Source organism: Pongo pygmaeus, chromosome 15 (genome assembly GCF_028885625.2).
Source record: "Pongo pygmaeus isolate AG05252 chromosome 15, NHGRI_mPonPyg2-v2.0_pri, whole genome shotgun sequence".
Lineage (NCBI taxonomy): Eukaryota > Metazoa > Chordata > Mammalia > Primates > Hominidae > Pongo > Pongo pygmaeus.
The window spans coordinates 99,560,291-99,586,537 of NC_072388.2; the positions used below are offsets into that span (position 1 = coordinate 99,560,291).

The 26,247-nt window shown below is 45.6% G+C and overlaps 1 protein-coding gene and 1 pseudogene across 5 annotated transcripts in view; both read left to right on the top strand.

Moving 5' to 3' along the window:
- WDR25 (WD repeat domain 25) overlaps positions 1–26,247 on the top strand; it is a 155,184-nt gene that overhangs the window by 100,397 nt on the left and 28,540 nt on the right. For all 5 annotated transcript variants that reach the window (XM_054448334.2, XM_054448332.2, XM_054448333.2 and 2 more), the window contains one exon: positions 7,803–7,933. In XM_054448334.2, the coding sequence (XP_054304309.1) occupies positions 7,803–7,933 (131 nt within the window). The remainder of the gene's footprint in view (positions 1–7,802; positions 7,934–26,247) is intronic.
- Positions 4,784–5,172, top strand: LOC129013182 (non-histone chromosomal protein HMG-14-like; annotated as a pseudogene).

Genomic DNA, 26,247 nt, shown 5'->3' on the forward strand with positions numbered 1-26,247 from the left:
GGCTGATGCAGGGCCACAGCTGATGGGGAATGTTCAGATGCAGGCCCAGCTGGCTCTCAGGCCAGACCCTTCCCAGGCCTTTGCCTGGATTGCCAAGATGGCCCCTGTTTCTGATGCCTAGCGTTTGATTTGAAAGTTAGTAAGTTTCTTTTCTCGTTAACTTTGAGTCAGGATGGCTAAATTTATAGCTGGCTGAATACTTCCCAGAGGATGAGTGTAACGATATTGATTTTAGCGAAGTGAGTCATATGCCTACTGCCTGGGAACACAAGCTCAATTACCACAAGCCAACAGCATAAGCTTTCCCTTGTCAACATTTTTCCTACATGTTCATGAGTCTGTGGATGTGAACAAAGCACTAGGAGAAGGAAAGGTCACGAATAACTGGCGGGGATGCAAGGTAGGGTGCCGAGAGCTGGCCTTGAGATTAGACAGGGCCAGTCTCCGTCTCAGCGTGGCTGACTCATGTGGCTCTAAGCGAGTCTCTCACCTCGCTGAGCTTCCATTTCCCTGGCTGTGAGAGATGGGTTAATTACACGTACCACCCAGGGTGCCGTGTGATGCGTGCAAGCTCCAGACAGGCCTGGAGGTAACAGGCTCCTGATAAATGTCGTTCCCCTTCCTTGACTGTGAACTGCTTTGCCAGGGCTGCCTCTGAGCTCCCTGGAGAGGGGGGGCATGAGCTTCTCTTTTCTCTCCTGGAGACCCATACTTGGGTTTCATGTCACCTGGACGAAATACCTATTATGTGCCAGGAACTAGGCTGGGAGTCAGTCATGCTGAATGGAAGAGGAGGGCCCTCACGGGCCTGGAGCCCTGCGTGATGGTAGGATTCCTAGCATAGATGTTTGCAACTTCTATGTTAACTAAGAACTTCTTAGTTAGCAAGATGGACAGGTGGTGCTGCCCCGGCCACATGGTTGGTCCCCTTGGGAAGCTTGATGTTTCTACCTGAGAAAGGAAGAGGGGCAGCTTGGAGGAGCCACTGTTCCAGAGTTCCCAGGTGCCTTATCACAGTCATATGGGGGTCGAAGCACTGGTCATAGAGTCAGCAGAACAAATGGAATTTCTGCATTGTGTTTTAAACATGTTTTTGCTTTAACGATTTTTTTATTTGTATCATTATTGATTCAAGGAGAAAATAAGTGATTTTTCCTAGCTCCAAGAAGATCCAAACAGTTTTTATACTGGTTGAGCTCATTATAATGAGATCAATAAAGTCAGTGCTAGTGGATTAAATATTTTAAAACTCAGTTTCCTATAATAAGCATACAGTGAATAAACAGAATTTTCTATAACAAACAGGTAAACAAGCAAGATGGTCTCAAGGTTAAAGTTTATATAATAGCTAACCATTGCGCTGAAAGTAACATTGCCCAGGAGAGGATATGATAAACAAGCTCCTTGATTTATGAAAAGGTAGAGAGGAAGAGCCCGTCTGACAAGTTAAGACCTTCTCCTCCGGCACGGCTAGTGTTCATGTTCAAGATATTTCACTGATGAATATTTTCCAGACTTTACCCATATCTCTTTAACAAATGTAAAGGGCAGCCCAGGGCGTTGTATTTTCAAAGCCTCATGAGAAAAGCTGAAAAAGCATTAATCTGTGGAGGTTATTGCTATTTAAAAACCTGTATCCCAGCCGGGCGCCGTGGCTCACGCCTGAAATCCCAGCACTTTGGGAGGCCGAGGTGGGTGGATCACGAGGTCAGGAGATCGAGACCATCCTGGCTAACATGGTGAAACCCCATCTCTACTAAAAATACAAAAAAATTAGCTGGCTGTGGTAGCAGGCGCCTGTAGTCCCAGCTACTAGGGAGGCTGAGGCAGGAGAAAGGCGTGAACCTGGGAGGCGGAGCTTGCAGTGAGCCGGATAGCACCACTGCACTCCAGCCTGGGTGACAGAGCGAGACTCTGTCTCAAACAAAACAAAACAAAACAAAAACAAACAAAAAAAAACAAACCTGTGTCCCTTGCTTTTAGTTTGTAATTGAACCAATGATGAATTCAATAATTTGGGGTTTAATTTTGTAAACTATAATAGCTCCCTTTTGTTGATTGCTGTTTGCCATGCTCTTTGGAAGGCTTCATGCACCGCGTTACATTTAGCTCTCATGACAACCTTACATTTGTAAGAGTGTGAGACAGAGCAGTGCAAGGTCCTGCCCAGGGCCCCTCCACTGGAAGTGACAGAGCTGGGATGGGATCTGGGTCTGCGTGGCTCTGAACTCCTCAGCTATACCATCTCCTGCTTCCAACATTGTGCCAGATAATGATGGCTATGGTCCTAATTTCTGAAACAAAGTCTTATTTGAGAACTTCTTAGCAAGATTTCTACCTTAGTCTTTTCACTAGGTATCCAGAAACTTACTAAAAAATTTAAAAATCTTGTAGTTTTGAATCCTTTTAACAAAGAAAAGCAGTAAGGGCCTAGTTATTATAAGTACAAATAGGAAAAATGTATAAACTACAGCTTATCTTCTAAATGGAAATTCTTACAAGACAGATTTTCAACCTCTTTAGGGGGTTGAGGAAAAATAACATTCAGATTTTTTGTTTGTTTGTTTTAGCAGAAAAAGTTCAATCATCGTCTTTTAGCAATTCAGCTTTCACGTTTTCTCTCATCTTTCTTCCCCATTGTTGGCAAGAATGTATCACTGCACTTTTGAAAAAAACATATGGATAATTTACTGCCATTTCTGAAATTAAGCATATGGTTATATGCTATGGTCTAAAAAACAAGGAACATTTTTTCTCCAGGCAGAGAGAGTTTGTGTTTCCTTTTGGATTTAAGGATTGGCAGTGAATTCCAAGTGAGCAAGAAGCTGGCCACTGAATGTTCTCAGCAATAAGCGCAGTTGTCCCTGTGGGGAGAAAGAGTTTGGCAGTCCTGGGCCTTCTCGGTGGTGTGGGGACTGCAGTGGTATCCGTGTCCTCCTTTTCTGTCTAGGGGATGTGATGGTGGTCCCTGCCTGCAGTCTCCAGATGACCCCCAGCCACTTGGCTGAAGCGAGTGTCCTGGGGCCTCCGTGCTGCCACATTGCTGCTCTGAGTCCCTGGCATAGGCACATGGGGACCAAGGGGGCAGCCCTCTGCCTGTGCTCCCTGAGCAGGGGGACTTGCTAATTGGGCATGTCACGGTTGGTTTCTGATCACCAATTGTAGCTTAAAAGGTGGGATTTGCCATGCTCTGTAGAAGGCTTTATGTACCACCTTGAGTTCCCGGAAAGGAAAAGAAGAGTACATTTTTTTTTTTTAGGAATACCAGATTTCCAATTAGATCAATTCACCAAGAAGCAGTTTTTTGGTTTACTTGAGAGAGTTGTTTGTCTGCTGATCTAATGAGAGGGACATAGCACAAAGACCATCATCTCACAAGTCTGCTCATCTCCTTGATGACTTAAAAAATCTTTATTTATTAGAAAAACCGTATTACAACAAATCTGTTAGTAAGATTTAAAAAGTTATCTTACTACCCCTAGAACAATTCATTTCATTTCAGTGAATCTCTTCCTAGTCTTTGTCCATATCAACAGGGATCCCCAACCCCTGGGCCACAGACTGGTACCTGTCCATAGCCTATTAGGAACCAGACCACACAGCAGGAGGTGAGCAGTGGGTGAGTGAACATTCCCGCCTGAGCTCCTTCTCCTGTCAGATCCGCAGCAGCGTCAGATTCTCATACGAGCGGAGCCCTATTGTGAATTGCGCATACGAAGGATCTAGGTTGTGCTCTTCTTATGAGAATCTAACTAATGCCTGGTGATCTGAGGTGGGACAGTTTCATCCCGAAAGCACCCCCATCCCAACCCCTGGTTCATGGAAGAATTGTCTTCCACAAAACCTGTCCCTGGTGCCAAAAAGGTCGGGGACTGCTGCGTATCAATTCCCATTTTATACTCTTGTAGTTGAAGAACAGGAATCAAGCACTGTCCATCTTGCCAAAGACCGCTGTTTGTGATTCCAGTTTTCAGTGGCTTTTCAGCATCCCATCAGGCAGAAAACCACATTTGTCTTCACTACTCCCCTCAGGCTGGACAATTAGGGTGTTGTTTACAGTCCCTTCTCCATACGGGTCAGATGGCCTAAAGTAGCCAGTTCTTGACAACATTGTGATGACACAGAGTGACCATGAAAATCTCTTGTGCTATCTGCACTGTGTCTTGTAGCAAAATAGTAAAGGGCCTTGTGGAGCTCAAAGAGGTATAGATTCTTCATTTACAAAAAATCAAGTATTTCTAAAATTTTATCTGTTGATAAGTGACTACCAGTTTTAGGCCCCTAGAAGATACTAGAAAAAAAAGATCAACACACTTTATTATCCATCATGGCAAACATGATGCTTGAACAAAGGATGAAAGAGTAACTACTTTCTAAAAAATTTCTACTATGGAGAGAACATTTTGAAAACAGATGCTTTTGTTTCCATTGTTATATGATTTTTGTTGCCAAAAATGATCTGTCACCTATTAAAATCTTGAATATCTTCACCCTTAACCTGGGAACAGTGTTTTTCTAATCTGTTTTAAAATCCTTTAAATGAAAATTTCAGTGGATTTTGAGCTGGGTTGTTACAAGTATGATAATGCAATTATTAACCTGATTAGTTGCAGGAGCCATTATTTGACATTAGGGAAATGGGGCTTTACTAGCAAAATGTTCACAAAATCCTTTGCATCAATGGTGTATAGAAGTGGAAAATGTCCAGGCAGCCCAGCTTTGCAAAGGCTCTCGGTGCCCCGTGGCCCGCAGGCACCTGGCATGCGCCCTCCCCATTGCCAGGATGCCCAAGAGGAAGGTCACCTCTGCTGAAGGGGCCACCAAGGAAGAGCCCAAGAGGAGATTGGTGCAGTTGTCAGCTAAACCTGCTCCTGCAAAAGTGGAAGCGAAGCCGAAAAAGGCAGCAGCGAAGGATAAATCTTCAGACAAAAAAGTGCAAAAAAAAAAGGGAAAAGGGGAGCAAAGGGAAAACAGGCCGAAGTGGTTAACCAAGAAACTAAAGTAGAGTTACCTGCAGAAAATGGGGAAATGAAAACTGAGGAGAGTCCAGCCTCTGATGAAGCAGGAGAGAAAGAAACCAAGTCTGATAGAATACCGTATACCATGTCTTCAGTGGTCCCTGTCTCCCTTCTTGTACAATCCAGAGGAATATTTTTGTCAACTATTTTGTGAATGCAAGTTTTTTAGTAGCTCTAGAAACATTTTTAAGAAGGAGGGAATCCCACCTTATCCCATTTTTTAAGTGTAAATGCTTTTTTTTTTTTTTTTTAAGAGGTGAAATCATTTGCTGGTTGTTTATTTTTTGGTACAACCAGAAAATAGGGTGGGATATTGAATTATGGGAGGCTTTGACTGTTTCGGGTGTCAGCTTAACATTCCATAGATGGGGGGTTAGTTTTTATATCCTATAATACAAAGCATGTTAAATGGCCATATGGAGTCAGTCCTGCATTTAATGTCTTGAATGTTTTAAATTACTTCTATTCCCTTGTTGTTTTTTAGTAGAATTGTTTCCTAAAGAAAACCACTCCTTGATCATTGCTCTCCCTGTCAGAATTGTGTGGACTCTGTAACATCTTTGGTTGTGGTAGTCCTGTTTTCCTAATAACTTTGTTACTGTGCTGTGAAAGATTACAGATTGGAATATGTAGTGTAGGTGCTCTTCAGTTGTGAACTGGTAGGACGTCTGTAACAGCTGATCAGCATATGAAGATACTGGTAGTTGATAGCCTCTTAAGGACAATTTGCTTCCAAATTTTGAGCTGGAAAGTCACTGGAATAACTTTCAAAAATAATTACAATACATGACTTTTTAGATTTTCGTTACATGTGTTAAGAATTGTGTACAAATTGAAATGTCTGCACTGATCCTCAACCAATAAAATCTCAATTATGAAAGAGAAAAAAAAAAAGAAGTGGAAAATGTCTCCCATGTGGCCAGTGGTGAATATCTTCCATCTAGGTCCGTGCATCTCTGCGTGCAGGAAACTTTGTCGGCTTTGATAGAGTTCAGTGGATAAACTAAACCTACCTGCAACCAGACTACATTCAAATAATTGAATCACAAAAAGTTCCCTACATTAAGAAAAATGGAAGCATATTCAATTCTGTTGCTCTCACTAAAAATAGTATTACATAACTCAGATGATTTCAGAGAGGTTCATTGATTCTCTTAATAAGGGTATATTAAAATATATTTTAAAATATTGACTATTTTATCCTTGTATCCTTTAAAGTGTTCTATTTTTGGTATTTTAAAAATGTTTATAATATGTTGGTACAGAAGCACATTATTCAACTTAAGACAAATATCTATATATTGGTGGTATGTGCCTTAGGTTTTTCATGGATGCGGCGTACTGTCAAACTTTAATAGCTTGGAGACCATGGATCTAGGCAGATTGGGTCTGTGAAAGCCTTCTGCTGTGACTGTCATGAGTACTGATTGATGACTTTCATTTCCATGCCTGGTGAGCTGGTAGAGCCCTTCACTAATGTGTGGGGGTCACAGAACACAAAGCAGGGCAACCTTTTGTGCTTTCTGAATTGAATGAGCAAGTGCTGCTTCCTGGGTTCCTGTGAGTAGAAATGATGCTTGAGACCTCAGTGTCTTCATGGTCTTCTTTGCCACCAGCTTCCCGTGTCCCTAAGTAGCCCACTGCTCAGTCCCATGGGGGAGTTTCTACGGGTACAAGGCAGTCAAGGTTCTTCCTCCTGCGCTGTGGGAGCCCTTGTGGCACCTCTGAGCGAAGCCTCCTCCATGTTTCTGGCTGGGTGGTGTGTGGCAGGTGCTGTGCCTGGTGTGTGAGCCCTGCCTGTGGGGGACATATACGGGGGTGGCACTCAGAGACTGCCACGGTGAGAACACCTCCCCAAGGCCAGTCTGCCTTCTTGATGCAGTTTCAGATGGATGAGGTGTGGACAGACAAGAATGACAGCCAGTGCTCTGGGACATGGGGGCTGCACTGGGTAGTGGAAGGAGGACCAGCTTTGACCTGCTCCAAATGATTGATGTTTTTGAAGTTTATATAGCTTACCTCTAAAAGATCATAGTGATAAAAAAGACATTTTCCACACCATATGTATATATATATATATACACACAGACACTTACCTAAAGCACATAAATGCTTGACAACAGTTTATGATGTATTTATAAAGGACAAGGACTGCCTCATGTCCTGTAGAGCCAGTGAGACCCCCAATGGCCCACACCACTCTGTCCAATCTGTGCTTGGGCCACCATGATGGCCACTCTCATTTATCGCCCAGCATCTCAGGCCACCCCACCTGCCATGCTCCATAGCAAACCATTCATCCATTATTATAAAGTGGCTGATTCTGAAAAGTATCACCTTAGAACAATCCTGTTTTTGGTTTTTAGACTCCCAGATAAATAATCTACTGTATTAACTGTAGAGCCTTGGAAATGTTCCATGACCTCTCTGGGGTTGGTTTTTAGCTGTTAGGTGGGCATAGGGTCGTTGCATGGTTTATATGAGCTAATGCATGGCATGCTTACAGCAAATGTGAAAGGTGCGCTCATTGATCCACCCATCTAAGCTCAGCCCAGGGGGAAGGGATGTTCAGCTAGTCAAGGGTGGGCTGGCCAGAGAATCAGAGAATAAGGGCAAATCTTGCTGCCGCCGCTGTCATATTTCCAAAAAGTCTCCGTTGGGCTACATCAGGCCCAGGGGAGCTGTGTTTGCTATGAGCCCCATACCAGATGGCATCTTAGTTTTAAGATATTTGTTTTGTGACCTAAGTACTTTCTAACCCTCTCTTCTCTTTTCGTGTTGTAGGAACCCAGCTATTTAGTGGTCGAAGTGACTTTAGAATCACTACCTTGAAATTCCATCCAAAAGACCACAACATCTTTTTATGTGGAGGCTTCAGCTCTGAAATGAAAGCTTGGGATATAAGGACTGGCAAGGTAATAGCCATCTTCCTAACTTGGCCTTTCCACAGGAGAGCTTGCTTCGACAATTTGAATAATTGGGGGCAGGTCAGCATCTATATATAGGACCCTTGAGGTGGAATAATTACCACTTAATATTTCATCAGTGCTAAGCATAATTTTTAGATGTTTTGAAAGAACATTCTTGAGTTGTCAGACTTAAAATATCAAAGGTGCAATTTTATGCAGCATATTACTAAAAATATTTGTTGAACACCTACTGTGCACAAATGCTTCCAGATGATATAAAATGAATCTGTTGGGTTACTCAAGGGAATAATGTGTGGGTACAGATAACTTTGGTACAGAGAATTGGTGTGTGTGTGTGTGTGCACTTGTTTGCATGCTTGCGAGAGAGAGGAAGGGAGGGGGTAAGTGCTTTTAGCTTGCTGTGGGAAGACTTCTTAGAGGAGTCACTGTTCCTCGGTCTTAAAAGCTGGTTGTGATTTCCATCCCCATCCTTTATTACGACCTGCTGTGCCTTTTACCGTCACCACTTACTAGATGGCAGCTCCACCCTAGTTGTTCAGGCCAAAAACATCAGAATTAGCCCTGTCTCTGCTCTTTGCATCATATCCCCATACCCAAACCATTAGCAAATTCTCCAAAACTTGGACACTTTTCCCCACATCAGCTGTTGTAGCTCTGCTATTGTCTGTCGCTGAGATGGTTGCAGGAGTTTCCCATCTGATCTCTCACTTTCCCCCTTGCCCCTTGCAGGCTGTTCTCAACACAGCCGCTAGACTGGTCTGTTACAGTGTGATTCAGACATGTCACTCCTCTCATCAGAATCCTCCAGGCTCTGATCTTACAGTAAAAGCCAATGTCTGTGATGATCCACAAGGCCTAAATGATCCTCCCTGGCCTGGGCGTAGGTCAGCATTTCTCATCAGTGCCAACCCCACTAGGCTCCTTGCCTTCCCTGAACATACCAGCACATTCCTGCCTCAGGGCCTTTGCACTTGCTGCTCCCTCTGCCTGGAAGGCTCTTCTGCCTGTTTCCTAAGTAGAGGCTTGCTGCCCCCTGTCATGGGGCTCTGCTCACATATTACCTCTCGGTGAGGTGCCCCCTGTCCAAAACCCACTAGCATCCGCTAGTCCCCTCTGCTATCTCATTTCTCTCCATAGCATTTACCATCACCTGACATATTATGGATTTTATGTGTTCATTCATCTGCCTGTTTCCCTCCTCTAGAATGTAAGCTCTTTGAAGGCAAGAGTTTCGTTTGCTGCTGACATCTAGCTTCTAAAACAGTGCCTGGCACATAGTTGGCACTGTGTGAATCATGATTGACTGAATGAGTAAATGATGGAGGAAGGCAGTCATGCAGAGAGTGCAGATACAGGAGGTGGGAACACAGGATGTCTGTGGGGACTTGGCTAGGCGTGGGCTTCACACAGCGAGGTGGCCTGGGCAGAGAGTCTTTCAACGCTGTGTGTCTTGGTCTCAACAGTGGGGAGCCACTGGAGGTTTGTGAACATCTGCCTTGGTCCTAGACAGGTGGAGTGTCTAAGCAGATCTGTCCTGAGTAGAGGCTGTCCATGTGTTCCAGAGGGAGGAGGGTGAGACAGAGCCCCCAAGGCCTAGATTCCAAATTCGCTTTCTTGCTTCAGACTGGCTGGCACAGGAAGACCCTTTCCTGACAGGCAGTTGGAAGGGGCTGCTGGTTTTTTGAGGAGAGCCTAAATGCAGAGACTTTTCTTGACAGAGAATGGGAAGTTTTGTCTGTACATGAGATCTTGCTTAAAGTACTCACAAGTGGAAGCATAGATAGATGTAGTCTTTAAAAAAAATCACACGTTTTTCTTTTACAAAGGAACTTTCTTATAAAAATATTTGGAAAAGAGAGGAAATTACCCATAAAGAAGTGGACACAGTGGCATTTAAAAAAAAAACCGCCAAAACACTTTATATTTAGGATCTAAATACATGACAAGTGAAAGAAAACATTTGAACGTGCCTTGTGAACTGGAAACGCTTAGTCATACCGTTTGAAGTGGGACCTCCTGAGCACCCAGCCACTCCTGACAACCACGTCCCTTATGGGTGCGCTTACTGTTTTTAGCCTCAAAGACCAATCACGTAAGAAATTACTCACCAAGGACGCCATCTGATTTAAGCATTTGTTAAAAATACCGGATTTTTTCCCAGGGCAGATGCCAGCTGACGAGCTCTGAAAATGCTGGGGGAGAAGCAATTAGAAGCAGATGTTGCTGTGACTGGTGTTGGCATGTTTGCGAGTCTCTCCCAAGATAGTAATGTGGCTAAGGGATCTGTGCAGTATTTGTTTTTACTTCCTTTCTACCAACAATCCTCCCCCACTGGGTCACAGGGCTCGTTCCATTTGCATCAGTTGGGCTCAGGGGACAACACTCTTTCCTGCTTTGACAGGTGTTGCCCATGTGTCTCAAATGGACTCGGCAGGAGAACCAGGGAGGAGGCACAGCCCCATGCCCTCCAGGGGCTCCCACCTGGGGCTGCTCACTTCTCATCCCTGTGGGCTCCTGTGGCGCTGTCCCAGGTGCTGAACCTTCTGGCTCAGCCTGGGCGTGTATGTGAACATCCAGAAGTGAGCAGCTTGGCTTTTTCCAGCTGCTTTCAGGGACCGCGGTGAGAATCGCAGGTGGAAGTAGGAGGGACACAGACCTTAGCTTAAACCAAGACAGGCCTTCCCTTTTAAATACAGTGGGGAAGGAATGTTTTGTTGTAAAAGTAATACAGAATCATATGGTAACATTGGGAAATTCAGGTAAAGAGAGGAGGGGGAGTCCAAGCAGCCAAAGGTAAACATTAGCAACATTTTGATATTCTTCTTTCTGTTTTTTTTTTTCCCTTGTGGTTTTTAAAAAAATTATAAAAGCACTATTTGGTCTTATTTGTATACACAATTCTGTGTTTTGCTTTTCATGTAGCATTAGAAGGATATTCTTTGTTAGTGCAGACCCTCGTAAGGTCGTCAGTCATATTCCTTTGACTCAGGGTGTTCCTGACTCACTGCCTCGCTTCTCCCCAGGACTCAGAACAATGTTTGCAATAGGCAGGAACTCAGTAAGTATCTATGGATCAAATGAATCAGATGAATGCTTTAACATATTAAACCATTTCCCTGCGTTAGACATGTAGGAGATTTAAAAAACTTTTGCCATTTAAAATTAATAGATGTGAGGACAGAGATCAGCAGTCAGCAAACTATAGCCTGAGGCTAGTCCAGCTTACTGCCAGTTTTTGTAAATAAAGGTTTATTGGAACACAGCTATACTCATTTATGTATCATCTGTGGCTGCTTTTATACTACAGTAGCAGAGTGGACTCATTGCAACAGAGATCACATAGCCCACAAAACCAAAGATATTTAAGATCTGGCTGACCTTGGCAAAGAGAGATGTGATTCAGACATCTGTCATCCTATTGATTGTCAGGACTAATCCTCCTGAGCTGGCTGGCAAGGTGGGTGTCTTACCCCATTCTGTGTTCCTTGCAGAAACCAGGTGCTCAGAGAATGTGTTTTCCAGGTGGGAACTGTTCCTTCAGTAAGGGGTGTATAAGTTGTTTCTCTCTCATTACAATCTCCAAACAAACTATCAAGGTTGACTTTATTACACATTCCACTGTAAGAAACATCTTTTTGCATATAGCTTTTTCCACATTTGGGATTTATTTCCTTAAGCTTGTATCTCAGAATGAAAATTTCTGGGTCAAAGCAAGCCTACATTGTGAAGGTAAGGAGTAGGTTTCTGCCAACAGAACTGAGGGGAGTGAGGCCAGACAACCTCTCCCTGGGATTTTAGGGCACAGTGAGTAGTTGGAACATACAACTTTTTAGTTACTTTCCAGTCATGAGATTTTATGATTCCTTAAATGTAGCCAAGTGGTAAGTGTCAAGATTCTGGACTTCTCTAGTCTAGCCCAATTCATTACAGCAAATGGGCTGTTTGGCTCCCTGTCTCCTCTTCTTGGCTGATCTTGGGTGATCTCTCCGCCTCGGGTTTGATGTTTGTAGCACATCTCATTACTGCAAAGTGCCTGACTTCATCTCCAGAGGTCGGCAGGATGTGTTCTGCACAAGCCAGCTGTGCGTACTTACTTGAAGCTGGCTTTCTGCCGCTGCTGCAGCATCCTCTGACTCCTCTTCCTCCCAGCAGTCTGCTTGAACATGGGTGTGGTCTGGAACCCAGGACGCCTGTGGTCTGACCTTTACAGTATTGTGAGGGTCAATTTCTGCAGAAGCCCCCAAGCCTTTAGTGCCATTGGCCTGAGCTGCAGGAGACCTGGGCTCACATCCTCCCTCTGCTACTTGCTTGGCTGGGTGATTTCGGGCACATTCCTTAAGCAAAAGCCTCTATGATTCACAATTTTTAAATTGGTATCGTAAAGTGGCAGGCCAAGCCACACCTCCAAAGTAGTGTTTCTCAAACTCACCTGTGTAGGAGAACACCTGGGCTCTTATTAGGATGCAGATTCTGTTTCAGCAGGTCCAGGTTGGGATAAGACCCTGCATTTCTAACAAGCTCCCAGGAAATGAAGGGGAGGATAGTATATGGACCACATTTTGAGAAGCTAGGGACCAAAGGGCCTCTGAACTTACAAGTCCCTTGCTTCTCTCATTTGAACCTTATCCTCAATTAGCCTGCACCATCTGTGACCTATCTCAGGGACAACGATCACTCTTGATCTGTGGGCACTTTTATCCACAGGTGTTTATTTACAGCCGCTTGGTGTGGGAGCCTGAGTCACCTCTGTGCCTGGCATCCCCGACAGGGCCTGGACCAGAACAGGTGTTCAGGATAACCTGGAGTGAGCTGATGGGGTCAGCCGCCACTGTCATTGTGATAGAGGACTGCAGGAGCACCCACCTGCCCACAACCTCAGGGGCAGTGGCCACCCTGGGATCTACATAGAGGGCATGGCCCCTCTGACAAATGGGATATGAAGGCTAGCTGGAATTCAGCTGTAGTGAGTCATTCCAGAAGTGTGGACAGAGGCAGGAGGACTTGGGAGACCCTGCGTCAGATGAGATATGGTGTGGCCATAGAGGCACTGTAGTTCTCCACTGAGGCTGAGCTCCTCTGCCCCCCGGTGTTTTGTGGATAACAGAGTTATGAGTCTCTTGCATTTCCAGGTTTGCGGTGCTGTGGCTCTGTGCCCAGCACAGAATGGAAGCTGTAGAGTTGCAGGAGAAGCCTATGACACGGACTCAGCTGTACTGGGCCCTCTAGCAGTGTGGGGAATGTTCCAAGGTAGAGCCACCTTCAAGTTCACTTTAAGATGACTATGTATTTTGAACCAAAAGTTAGGATAAGTAATAAAAATAAATTCTCCTTTTGTAATATGAATCAGATTTGTTAAGAAAGCTTATATAGCAAATTTGGTGAATCACCTTTTTTGCAGGACTACATTATGGAACCCCAACCTCAGCAAATTACCTCTCAGTTAAGGCAAGATTGAACACTGGAAATTGGAGCAGCCCTGGAAAATCTAGGACATGTGGCTCCTGCAGCTGGCAGCCTGGACTCTGCCCCAGTTCCTCCTCTCTTTCTATGTACAGGGTGACATTGGGCAGGCTAGGGGTCGAGTGGTTCTTTTGTTGTCTAGCTCCTACTCTGCGCCTGAGAAAAAGAGTTGCAGATGCATTTAGATCTGCCAACTTTGCTCCTCCAGAGAAGGCTGCACCTCTAAAACCCCGATTCCCTGCTCGCTCTGGGACTCTCATGATAAAACCAGCTCTGACAGGCCAGCTCACTTTCTCCAGCACACCCTGGTGTCACATTGACACTAATTGTCAATATTTCATGCTTGTTCTACATCTTTTCTTCCTACTTTTATTATTATTTTCGAATTTGTAAAGGGACATCTTGACTTCCAGATCTTGACTTGGTTTCTTGACCACCTTCTCTAGCTTTGTCCCACACCCTCTGTAGGCACGTGTCCTAACATGCAGGTGACAGGGGAGTGGGTGGCTCACCCTTGGGCCTGTGTGGGCCCTCAGCTCAGCTTCCTATGATCCCAGCCCATCACTAGTATGCTGTAGTGTTCTGGTGGCATGTGGACTCCCTGAGGGAAAGAGCTGTGCCTCATTTACCGTGGTATTCCCAGCATCCAGCATAGTGCTAAGCACATAGTAGGGAGGGAGGGGAGGCAGGAAGGGCGCAAACTGTCGCATGAATGACTGATAGCTCTAATCAAGACCAGTTCTTAAAATCACAAGTAATTATCCTGGCCAGTTGAATGGAGGCTGAGCCACTGTCATTAATTTGCTTATCTCCTTCCCCTCCTGTGGGCATCCTTCCTTGGATGGGAGTAATCTCAGGATGATAGTAATAGGAGCTGGTAAAGCAGTGGGTGGTGGCTGGGCTGGCCTGGCCTGACTGATCTAGGGCACGGGCCAGAGCTACCTAGGGAGCATTAGAAACGATTGCTGCCAGGGTGGCCTAGGCATGCAGGTTTTTGAAAACTCTGCAGGTGATTCTAATGTATAGCCAGATTTGGGGGCCATGGTGTGGGTGCCTACTGAAAATTCAGAGTGGTTTCTGTGGGGCTTCTGCCCCAGTAGGTGAGACTGTCTTTGAGATTTGCACTCCTGTGACGGTGGCCATCTGAGAGATGGCTTCACCTACTTGGCTCAAAGTGCCATCAGTTTTGTGGCATTGTAGGCAAGTTGCTTATTTGCCCTAATGAGATTTTGATTACTCTCCATTTGTCTCTTTCATCTGTTTTATATTAAAAAGGCTTTTTATTTGGACTTTTTGTGCTTTCCACAGTCCTGACTAAGCTTTGCTGCAAGCTAAACTTTGAATGCAGATGAGAGTAGGAGCCTAATGGAGGCAAAGATGTAGGACCCGAGGCTGTTCCTTGTCTTTCCTGGCTCCCATTTCCTCATCTGTCAACTGGGGGCGTGGTGGATCCCCTGATGATCTCGAGAGCCCCTTTCAGCAGCCAGTGCTGACCACAGTGTGCCTCCTGCAGGCATCATGCTGTGCGCGCTGTGAATGCGATGGCTTATTTCCTTGTGGCCTCTTGGGAGGTGGACTGGGTGCTGCCACCATCCCCTTCCTCTGTCAGGGCCCTGAGGCTCGGAAGGGCTCAGTTACACACCACAAGCACACGGCCAATTGGTAGTGGGGTAAGACTGTGAACTGGGGGTGGTTTGATGCCCAAACCCTTACAGATCCTCTTGTTCACAGTGTGAATTCAGCTTTAGTCTTGAATGAACATACAGTCATGCACCACATAATGACGTTTTGGTCAATGTCAGACCATATATAGGACAATGGTCCTGTAAGATTATAGTGAAGCTGAAAAATTCCTATCACCTAGTGATCACCTGCAGTGTTCAGTACAGTCACATGCCGTCCAAATGTATAGCCTAGGAGCCATAGGCTAGACCTCTAGCTTAGGTGTGTCGCAGGCTATACCGTCAAGGTTTGTGCAAGCGCATGATGTTCACGCAATGACAAAATCGCCTAATGACACATTTCCCAGACTGTATCCCTGTCGTTAAGCAACACATGACTATATATTTATCAGTGAGGGCTGTGCGTTTTCTTCTTGGAGAAGCCTGCGTGGACAGCCCTGGCATTCACATGCTCACTGAGCACTGCCATGTGCAGCTCCGTGCCTGGTGTCAGGACCTGGCCATGGATGGGACAGTGGTGGGTTTTGTTCTGAGGGACCACAGCCCTGTAACCTCAGGCCTGAAAACAGAACCCAGCATGTCTGTGCAGGGTAGGCAGCCATTGATGGGATTGGAGCTGAACCCAGGTCTTCCTCTAATTTCTGCTTCTTCCCATTGCAGGAAGAGGACACATTTCATTTATCCATGTCACAAACATTTTCTGAGCCCCCACCAGAAACCAGGCATTGTCCCAGGGCATGGGGCAACAAAATCCAGTTAGAAAGTCCATGTCTTAAAGCTGTAGAAGGGACTGCTGAAAACATCTGTTTCTTTCAATATTCAATGGATCCATCAGCTTCACTGGCTGCCTTCACAATTGGCTGGGGAGTCCCTGTGTGTCCCCTGGGTTGTCTAAAGTCTTAGGCAGAAGTGGGCAATTGGTTCCCAGAATCTGGAACCTCAGAGACCTGCCCTGCAACCCAGTCCTCCTCTTCAGCCTCCCTCTGCACCACTTTCACTGGGACTGTGTAAGAAGACCCCTGTTTAAAACCCACACATGAGCTGCCAACAAGCTCAGTGGATGACAGTGGGAGGCCCATGGCACTCAAGAGGGCAATGTTCCAAGACTTTCATTAACGCCCACCCCACTTGATAATTTTTGCCCTTAAAAATGCAGCAGGCAATTTCAGGAAATATAAAGCAGGTTCTTTGGACCTGTGCTGATTCTATAAATATGATGTTTCTGTAATTCTAATTTATAAATCTTCTATAATGCATATTGCCACTAAAATAAGCTCTGTGTTGCCCTGAACATGCTTCTTCTTAAGGTTTTTAAAAATTTATTATTTTTTTTTACTATTGATTTACAATTCTTGTACTTGAAAACTTATTTTAGCCTTGCCATAACTAATAGTGTCCAAAAAAGTCATGGGCTTGATGCCCTAGTTATTTTTTGTCTTAATATACTTTAACTAAAAAAATTTCTTTAGAGACATGGTCTCGTTCTGTCACCCAGGCTGAAGTGCAGTGGCATTATCATATCTCACTGCAGCCTCGAACTCCTGGGCTCAAGGTATCCTCCAGCCTCAGCTTCTCTAGTAGCTGGGACTACAGGTGCCTGCCACCATGCCTGGCTAATTTTTAAATTTTCTGTAGAGAAGGGTCTCACTATGTTGCGCAGGCTGGTCTTGAACTCCTGGCCTCAAGCGATTCTCCTGTGTCAGCCCGAAGTGCTGGGATTCCAAGTGTGAGCCACCACGCTGGGCCTAAAGTAAATACTCATTAAATGTTTTTTGGTAACAGACGTATTCTATGTTGTACAACTCACTCATTCACTCATTCACTCAGTTCTTAGTGTGTTTGCAGGGTTATGCGGCCACAGCAGTCAGTAGAGAACATTTTCATCACCCCCAAAAGAAACCACGTTTTTTAGCAGCCACGCCTGTGCCCCCAATTCCCCAGCCCCTGGCAACCATAAATCTATTCTGTCTGTATAGATTTGTCTGTTATGGACATTTTATATAAATGGTCTTTTGTAACTGGCTTCTTTCACTTAACATAATGTTTTCAAGATTCATTCACATTGTAGCCTATATCAAGACTTCACTCCTTTATTTTATGTTTTTTTAAAATTAGACTTTATTTTTTAGAGGAGTTTTATGTTCACAGAAAAAATTTAGCAGAAGGGCTAGAGATTTCCCATTTGCCTAACCTCCCCATAATCATTCTGCATCAGAGTGGCCCATCTGTTACAGATGGTGAACCCACAGTGACACATCGTTGTCACTCAGAGTTTATAGTTTACGTTAGGGTTCACTTTTGATGTTGTACATTCTATGGGTTTGGACAAATGTTTAATGACATGTACCATAGACTGAATGTTTGTGTCCTCCCAAAAATTCATATGTTGAGGCCCTAATCCCTAATGTGATGATATTAGGAGGTGGAGTCATTGGGTGGTAATTAGGACATGAGGGTGGAGCCCATAGGACTGGGGATAGTGCCCCTGTAAGAAGAGACACGAGAAAGATGACTCTCTCTCCACCATGTGGGGATACGGTGAGAAGACAGATGACTGTTTGCAAACCTGCAAGAGTGCCTTCACCAGACACCGGATCTGTTTCTGTTGAGATATCCTCAAGCTCAAAGATTCTTTCCTCAGCTGTATCTATGCTACTAAACTCATAAAAAGCATTCTTCAGTTTTTATTTCTTGTTTTTGGAGACAGGGTCTCACACTCTCTCCCAGGCTGGAATGCAATGCTGTGATCACAGCTTACTGCATCCTCAATGTCCTGGGCTCAAGGGATCCTCCCATCTTGGCCTCCTAAAAGTGTTAGGATTATAGGCGTGAGCCACTGCACCCAGCAGTGCAGTGTTCTTTATTTTTGTTACAGTGCTTTTGATCTCAAGCAGTTATTTTTGGTCTTTTCTTAGAATTTCTATCTGTTTGCTTACAGTGCCCTTCTGTTCTTGCGTATTGTCTACTTTTTCCATTAGAGCCCTTAGCATGTTTATCATAGTTGTTTTAAATTTGCAGCCTGATAATTCCGTCATCACTGCCATATTTGAGTCTAGTTCTGATACTTGCTCTTCAAGCTATGTTTTTTGCCTTTTAGTATGCCTTATAATTCTTTCTTGCTAGCCAGACAAGATGAGCTAGGTAAAAGGAACTGCTATAAAAAGGACTTTAGTAATGTGGTGTAGTGTCGGGGTGGTGGGGAAGTGTCTTGTGGCTAGGCTAGTCTTTTAGAGAGTCTGCTTCTGGACTGTGAGCTCACATGTACTTCTTAGTCCCCTCTCCCCTTTAGATAGGACAGGACAGCTAGAATGGGCTGGAGCTGGGTGTTTTCTTCCTCCACAGAGAAGGCTAGAGGGGAAGGAATTGGGTGTTTCCCTTCTCCCATGTGGAAGGTGGGAGCCAGTGGGGGTTGGGTATTCCCCTTCCCCCAGGTCAGCTAGGCTGTGATAAACCCAGCAGGGTAGACTCTGGCTAACTAATTTCTCTGCAGTACAGACCTCATTAAGAGCAGAATGCACTTTAGGAGGCTGAGGCAGGAGGATTGCTTGAGGCCAGGAGTTAGAGAGCAGCCTGGGCAACATAGTGAGATCCTGACTCTACAAAAACAAATACATAAAAGAAGAACAGAATGCTCTGTTATATTTTAAAGTAGCTCCGGCTGGGTGTGGTGGCTCATGCCTGTAATCCCAGCACTTGGAAGGCCGAGGAGGGCGGATCACAAGGTCAGGAGTTTGAGACCAGCCTGGTCAACATGGTGAAACTCCGTCTCTCTACTAAAATTACGAAAATTAGCTGGGCGTGGTGGTGGGCGCCTATAATCCCAGCTACTTGGGAGGCTGAGGCAGGATAATGGTTTGAACCCTGGAAGCAGAGGTTGCAGTGAGCTGAGACCGTGTCATTGTATCCAGTCTGGGTGACAGGGTGAGACTCCGTCTCAAAAACAAACAAACAAAAAAACCAAAAAACCCAAAGTAGTTCTTTTTCTCCTTCTGCTGGAAACATAAGGGGATTTTCTCCAGTCTTCACTGTGAGAACCTGGTAGCTCCTGGAGGTAAAATGCACAAAATTTTGGGGGCCAATGATGACCAGGTCTTCCAGAGTTTTTAATCTCTCTGACTTGTCCACAATGAGCCTCTAGCAATTTGTCAATTATAATTCAGTTTCCTGGCCCTGGTTCCTGTGGAAATTTCTGCTCCAATGCGTTGTGATTGTTTATTCACCTGTCTATGTCTCCAATTTTGGGGGCAGTGGTTTGCCCTGCGATCTCACTTCTTTTGTGGATCTGAGAAGAGTTTTACAGTTTGTTCAGCTTTTTACTTGTTAGGACAGAGTTTTGATTTATAAGCTCCTTACATGCCAGACCATTAACAGGAAGTCTTCCGCTTCTTTTTATGACCAAATAATATTCCATTGTATGGATATACACATTTTGTTTCTCCATTCTCTAGGTGATGGACGTTTGCATTGTTTCCATTTTTGGACATTTGTTTGTAAGTTTTTGTGTGGATATATGTTTTCATTTCTCATGGTTCTTCCTAGAAGTAGAATTGCAAAGTCATATGGTTGGTAGCTGTATGTGTAACCTTTTGAGAAACTGCTAGACTGTTTTCCAAAGTGGTTGCACCATTTTATATTCCCACCAACAATGTATGAGGGTTCTGATTTTTCCATATCCTCACCAACACTTGTTCTTACTTGTCTTTTATATTATACCTATCCTAGTGGGTACAAAGTGGTCTCTTGTTTGATCTCTTTGAGGTTAGATATAGAACTATTCAGATTGTATATATCTTCATGAGTGAGACTTGGTAGTTGCATGCCTCAAAGAATTGGTTCATTTTATCTAAGTTGTGAAACTTAATGTATATAAACTGATTTGTAATATTCTCTTTTTCTTTTGATATTTTTAGAGCCTGTAGTGATGTCTTCTCTTTCATTCCTGATAATGGTATTTGTGTCTTTTTACTCAGTCATTGTGACTAGAGTTTTATCAATCTTACTGATCGTTTCAAAGAAATACGGATTTTCTCTATTGCTTTTCTACTTCCTTAATTTCTGCTCTAATTTTTATTTTCTTCTGTCTGCTTGCTTTGGATTTAATTTGCCCTTCTTTTTCTGATTTCTTAAGGAGGCAAGTTAGGCCATTGATTTGAGATCTTTTTTAATATAAACATTTTAATGCTACACATTTTCTTCTCAGCACTACTTCATCTATATCCCACAAATTTTAATTATAATATGCTGGCTGTATTTTAATTTTAATCCAATTACAAATACTTTCTAATTTTCTTTAGACTTTCTCTTTGACATATGGGCTATTTAGAAGTGTATTGTTCAGTTTCCAAGCATGTGGAAACATGTGGAGATTTGCCAGATTTTTCTCTTTTTCTTTTTTTCTTCTTTTTTTTTTTTTTTTGGAGACAGAATCGTCTTGCTCTGTCCCTTAGGCTGGAGTGCAGTGGTGTGATTTTGGCTCACTGCAAACTCCGCCTCCTGGATTCAAGCAATTCTCGTGCCTCAGTCTCCAGAATAGCTGGGACTACAGGCATGTGCCATCACACCTGGCTAATTTTTGTATTTAATAGAGACGGGGTTTCACCGTATTGGTCAGGCTGGAAGATAGCTTTCTATCATTAATTTCTAGTTTAATCCTGTTGTAGTCAGAAAACATACTTTGTATTTCAGTTCTTCTAAATTTGCTAAGGTTAGCTTTATGGCCCAGAATATAGCCTGCTGTGTTGAATGTTCCATATGCTCCGTGCATTTTGCTGTTGTTGGGTGGAGTGTCCTATAAATGGCAATTTGGTCAATTGGTTGATGACGGTGTCCGTTCTTTTACATCCTTGCTGTTTTTTAATCTACTTGTTCTTTCAGTGACTGAGAGAGGAGTGTTGACATCTCCAGCTATAGTTGTGAATTTGTGTATTTTTCTCTTCAGTTCTGTGATTTTTTTTTGCTTCACATACTTTGAAGCTGCCAGCACAGCTCCACTAGAGTCCTCCTCTCAGGTCAAAGCTGTTAGAGAAAATAAGAAAAAAGAAACAAAACAAAAACAAAAACAAACAAACAAAAAAAGAAATCGGGTTCCCACCTCTGTACTAGTCACTTCTCTGAGTTTCTGTCTCTCTCTCACAAGCCACCTGCTCTTGTTTACTTTTCGAGTCCTCAGGGAGTTGCTTTTTGTATTTTGTCCAGAATTTCAGTTGTCATCAGTGGAGAGGTGGGCTGCAGGAGGTGTGCTCCAATTTAGCCTCAGGTCGATTTTGAACATATTTTTCTTTTTCCCTTGAATTTCCCTTCTTTTTGGCTAGATGTCACCTGTCCTCCAACTCTCTAGTGATGTCTCCTCTCCCGGAAATTTTCCCAAGCCCGACTGGATTGGGTGTCCCCCTCCCCCCGCCAGGTGGTGCTGCTTCCACAGCTGGATAGCCTGGGTTGTATGCCCTGGTTGTCCCCCAGTGGGATGCGAGCCCTGTGAGGGCTGGGAGACATGATGGTCTTTTCCAACCTGGTATCCCCAGACCGTGTGTGTGCTGGCACCTGGTCAGCAGTTCAGTCACTGTTTCTTGAATAAGTGATTGTGCCAGCCTCCATGGACCTGCAGTATAACTCTGCAAAGATTGTATGACTTTAGGAAAGTTTGTGCAATTCAATTTGTGCCCCAACAAATAGATTCCCAGTTTCAGGAGCGTGTTGATGGCTGTGTGGTTTTAAGCACACGGATGTTCCATGTACCCTGTCAGTGGGCAGGCTTTCCTGGCAGCCACAGCCTTTTCTCACACCCCTGAGGGAAGACTGCTTGGTGCTTCTCTGCAAATCTGGTGCGGAGGCTGCGGAGGGAGATGGATGTGCTGAGAGGAGACCGAGGGCCACGTCCCCGTAACAAGCGGGCCATTGCCATGCCCAGCTCAGAAGGGAGATGAGGAGTGGATAGCTCTCCTTCCCCTCTGCATGCCCCTTTTCCACCAAACAGATTTCTTGGTTTTTAATTACAGTCTTTGTCTTGAATTTTTTCTTTTTTTTCAAAAAGGTCAGTTTTCTGGCTCGCCTCACTCATTTGCTTATTGAACACTGCGGAGCACCTGCTGTTTATAGGGTGTCTTCCTAGTTTAGAGGATTCAGAGAAGCTGCAGGAAATGTCTCTTGCCCTGCTGCTGGCACCACCTCCACCCAGTTGCTGGCCCAGCCAGAAACCTCTGTAGCAGCTTTAGGGTCTCCCTTCTCCACCACCCCAGTCCCTGCGTCCTCCTCTTCCAGGGCCAACATGTGAGGTTGTGCAGTCTGTACAATGCAGAGAGGCACCTTGCTGAGGGGTAGGTGGGGTCTGGATTCCATTCCAAGCCCTGCTGGCCAGGCCATGCCCCTGATTTGGAATGGTTTCTACTCGAAGGGGTATCTTTCTCTAATAGGAACCAAGGTGCCATACGGGCCAGTGGCAGCCCTGTCCCTCCCCTTCTGTCTCTTACTTGGCCGATGAGAGGGCTTGTCATGGGGTCCCTCTGTGACTTGGGTGCAAGCAGGGTGTAGGGGTAGAGGCAAAAAAGGGCCTTGGAGACCTGGAGACCCAAGTGCTGCCCATGACTTCAGAATAGAGGGTGAGGTGGCTGTTCTCTAGATGTTCGCTTTGTTTAGAAAAGGAATGCATGGTCTTTGTTGGCTACTTGGGAAATGGAAAAATATAAAGAAGATAACCCATTAAACTTCAACCCAGCCATAACCACCATTGACAGTTGGTATCCTTCATTCAAATTGTTTTATGCATATGTATTTACATTTTTATATAATTGTCTTTCAGCTTATTATAATACCATTAGCATTTCCCATATTGTTAAAAGGTTTTTGATGCTATAATTTTTAATAATTACTCAATATATTATACCAAGATGTGTTTAACCAGCCCTCTATTGTTGGGTGTTTATAAGATTTCCAGTGGCTCCCTTATTACAACACTAAGGCAAACTTCTCCACACATAAATTCTTAAATACAGAATTAGTCGAAGGGTAAGCATGGTTTTTAGGTTCTGGAAACCACTGCCTGCTTCCTTCCAGAAGTGGAAGTGCCAGCTAACCCTGAAGAATGGGGTTCATTTGTTAGTTTGCTTGTTTTCAGCATAGGTGAGACTTACGCATGTTCACCGCCATCCTGGAGGAAGGCACTGGTGCAGAGAAATGGGCTGGAGGTGGGGTGGTGGCTGAGGGAGCAGGGTGGGTGTAGGGAAGAAAGCCATCTCCTTCTCGAGGCAGGAAGGAAGTGGGGCTAGGAGATAGAGCAGATGGGCCATAAGAGGCCTCCTTTCTTCCAGAGCTCCTGTCCTGGGCTGTGGAATGGGTCCCAGGGGGTGAAGTTCGCTGTGTTCTGCTTTGCCCCCAGTCCTTGCTAATCAGCCCAGCCAAGCACCTCAGAACTCAAAGGGGTGGCCAGGATTCACTGCACACCTGGTGAACGTAGAATTCAGTGTTTGGAGTCAGGTGGGATACAAGGACTGGAAATTGACAGTTGGTGGGGAGACAGAGCTGTCCCTGAGATGGGGGATGGTACAAGCATTGGGAAATGGTCTTGCAGCCTGCCTGGCCCCACTCCACCCAGAGGTTCCCTGGGACCTGGTTGCTGTCTTCCTAGAGGTGCCACAACCCTCCTCCCCTACTTCTCTCTTACCTGCCGCATCCTCTCTGTGCACCAAGGAGGAGGGCGAGCCTGACTGGATGGGGCAGCTCCCTCCTAGTGCATTGTGTGTGCTCCTGGTGTGGACACTGGAGGGGCTTGAGAGTGGGGTGGCTTGCTCGCTCTCACTTCTCTCCTGCTGCGGTTCTGGGTGGTTCAGGGCCTGCAGGGGCCCCGGGGGAGGCCCTGCCCTAATTCAGTGGCCTGGAGGCAGGCCAGCTCGCCTCTTCTGCTCCTTCTTCTAGGGACCCGAGGAAGGTAAAGTGGCTCTGGCTGTGGAGGGTGGAGAAGGAGGGGTGGGGATGGTCAGATGGAGGCATGCTGGGCACGGGGCATTCTCTGTGGCCCAGCCCAAGGCCAGTGCACCACAAAGTGGCCTTTTTTGGTCCCTGTTGACCCTATGCCTCATCAGAGAGATAGATCCCTCCCCTCAGTGCCCTACTTAGTTTCTCTGGGGCTAGGCAGGGCCTGGGGTTTTGGGGTCCCCCACAGTTTTGACGCTGGCTCAGCCAAGCGAGCCTCACCATCTCCATCTCTGTTCAGAGTAGGCCTGAGCCTCTGTCCATTGTCCTACGTGGCTTCTTTGGGGTTGAGGGTGCGTGGAGGAGGCAGCTGCAGGTGGTGCTGCGAGGCAGGGGCCTGGGTTTTTCAGAGTTGGGCTGCCCTTGGGGGTGGCTGCATTGTTAGAGCCCAGTTTTAATTCGTGGCTCCACTATAAAGTAAGGGAAACCAATTTTTCATTTGAGAGGATCAACACACAAATACATGTGTAATTGTCTATTTCTGCTTTTCTTCCTTTCCCTTGTGTTTTGTATCTGTAATTTAAAATTTCACAGTCTTCAACATGACAGTTTCTCTGTGGGTATGTTTAGAGTCAATTCAAATTCAGCAAACACTAATTGAGCAGCTACTGTGTGCACCGGGCGACCTGGGGTAGTGCATGGTACACACGGGTCCGGCTCGAATGTCAGGCCACGGAGTTGGTGTGACAGTGGCTCTGCCTGCACCTCGCTTCATGGTTGTGGGCAGGGCGCTTCACCTGTCTGACCTCAGTGTCCTCAACTGTACAGTGCAGCTGGCAAGCCCAACTTCCCAGAGTGGTCACGAGGATTAAGGAGGTCACGTGTAAGGCACCTAGCAAGACGGATGGCACTTAGAGTGTTCAATAAATGCTCCTGGCCATCTTGATGTCTTCAGATGATGATCACAACAGGGTTGTGCCCTCCACAAGCTCATGATAATTGGCCATCATGAGCTGTCTTCAGTTTTGCTAAAAGTGGAGCAGAGATTGTACCTTCCCCCCAGCCAGGCAGCATACCTGGCCAAAACGTCAAGTGCCTGTGCTTTCGGCTGAAGATGTTCTAACCCAGTGTGATAACACCGGTTATCTCAGGCTGATCAGAAGCTCAGATACACATTCTCCCATGTCTTTGATTAATTTTTTAAAGGTAGAAATGAATTAATTATTGCTGAATAAGTGTGGACACTCAGGATGTGGGGGAAAGAACCTAAAATGGGAACTTAGGAGCTGTCACTGTGGAACCCCTGTGTAAGGCACCCCAGGAGCTGTCAGAGGCCCAGTGATTCCCACATGGCAACAAGCCAGTAAATACCCCCCAAGACAGAGGAAGGTACAGCTCAGCCCTTCCTGACGGATGGAGAACTTGAGGACCAGAGAATGGTGGCACTGAATGTGGGGGCTCACAAAGGCCATTTGGGCCTTTTCCTTGGAGGAGGATGCTGGGAAATGGTCCCTCAGGCAACGCAGAGGGGAGGACGGTGCAGTCTGCCTGGAGCTGTGCGGCAGACAAGGGCCAGCTTCATCTCACTCTCCAGGAGCCCCAGGGAGCCCTCCTCCCCGTCCCCTCCTACCACCCTTTGGTTGATCCTGTTCCCCATCCCTCCCCGGGTCCCGTGACCTGTCCCCAGACAGCTCTTTGGGCTGTTTGATGGGGCTCATACCTAGGAAGGCTGTCCTTGGAGGACATGTTCTGCTTCTGCTAGGAAGTGCCTCAGGCATGGCCCCTTGATGGTTGTGGGAGGTGCAGGCAGAGCCCCCCACTGTGCTGGCCCTTGCCCTTCCACTCAGCTCTGAGCCTGATGTCATCCACCTCTCTACATTGTCCAAGGGACAGTTTCATAACTTCCCTGCTTAAGGGGAAAGGCCTTAAGGCTCTCATGAGCCCCCCACATTCAGTGCCCTCATTCCCTGGTCCTCAGTTTCCCCATCTGCCAGGAATAGGCTGAACTCCATGACCTAGCCTGTGTAGAGCACAACCCCCAGTTGTTAGCTGGGAATGGCTCCAACGAGGCCTTCCTGCTGCGAGTAGTCAGCTCCCTCTCCTGGAGTTGGGGGAGCTGGGGGACCCAAGACACTCACGGGCTGCTCCCCACCTGCCAGCTCCAGTTCCACCAGTGTCCTGGAGCTGCTCACTTTAGAGTTCTTCATTAGGGGTCCTATAGACACTTGCTGAATTAACCGCTGCATGGCCAAG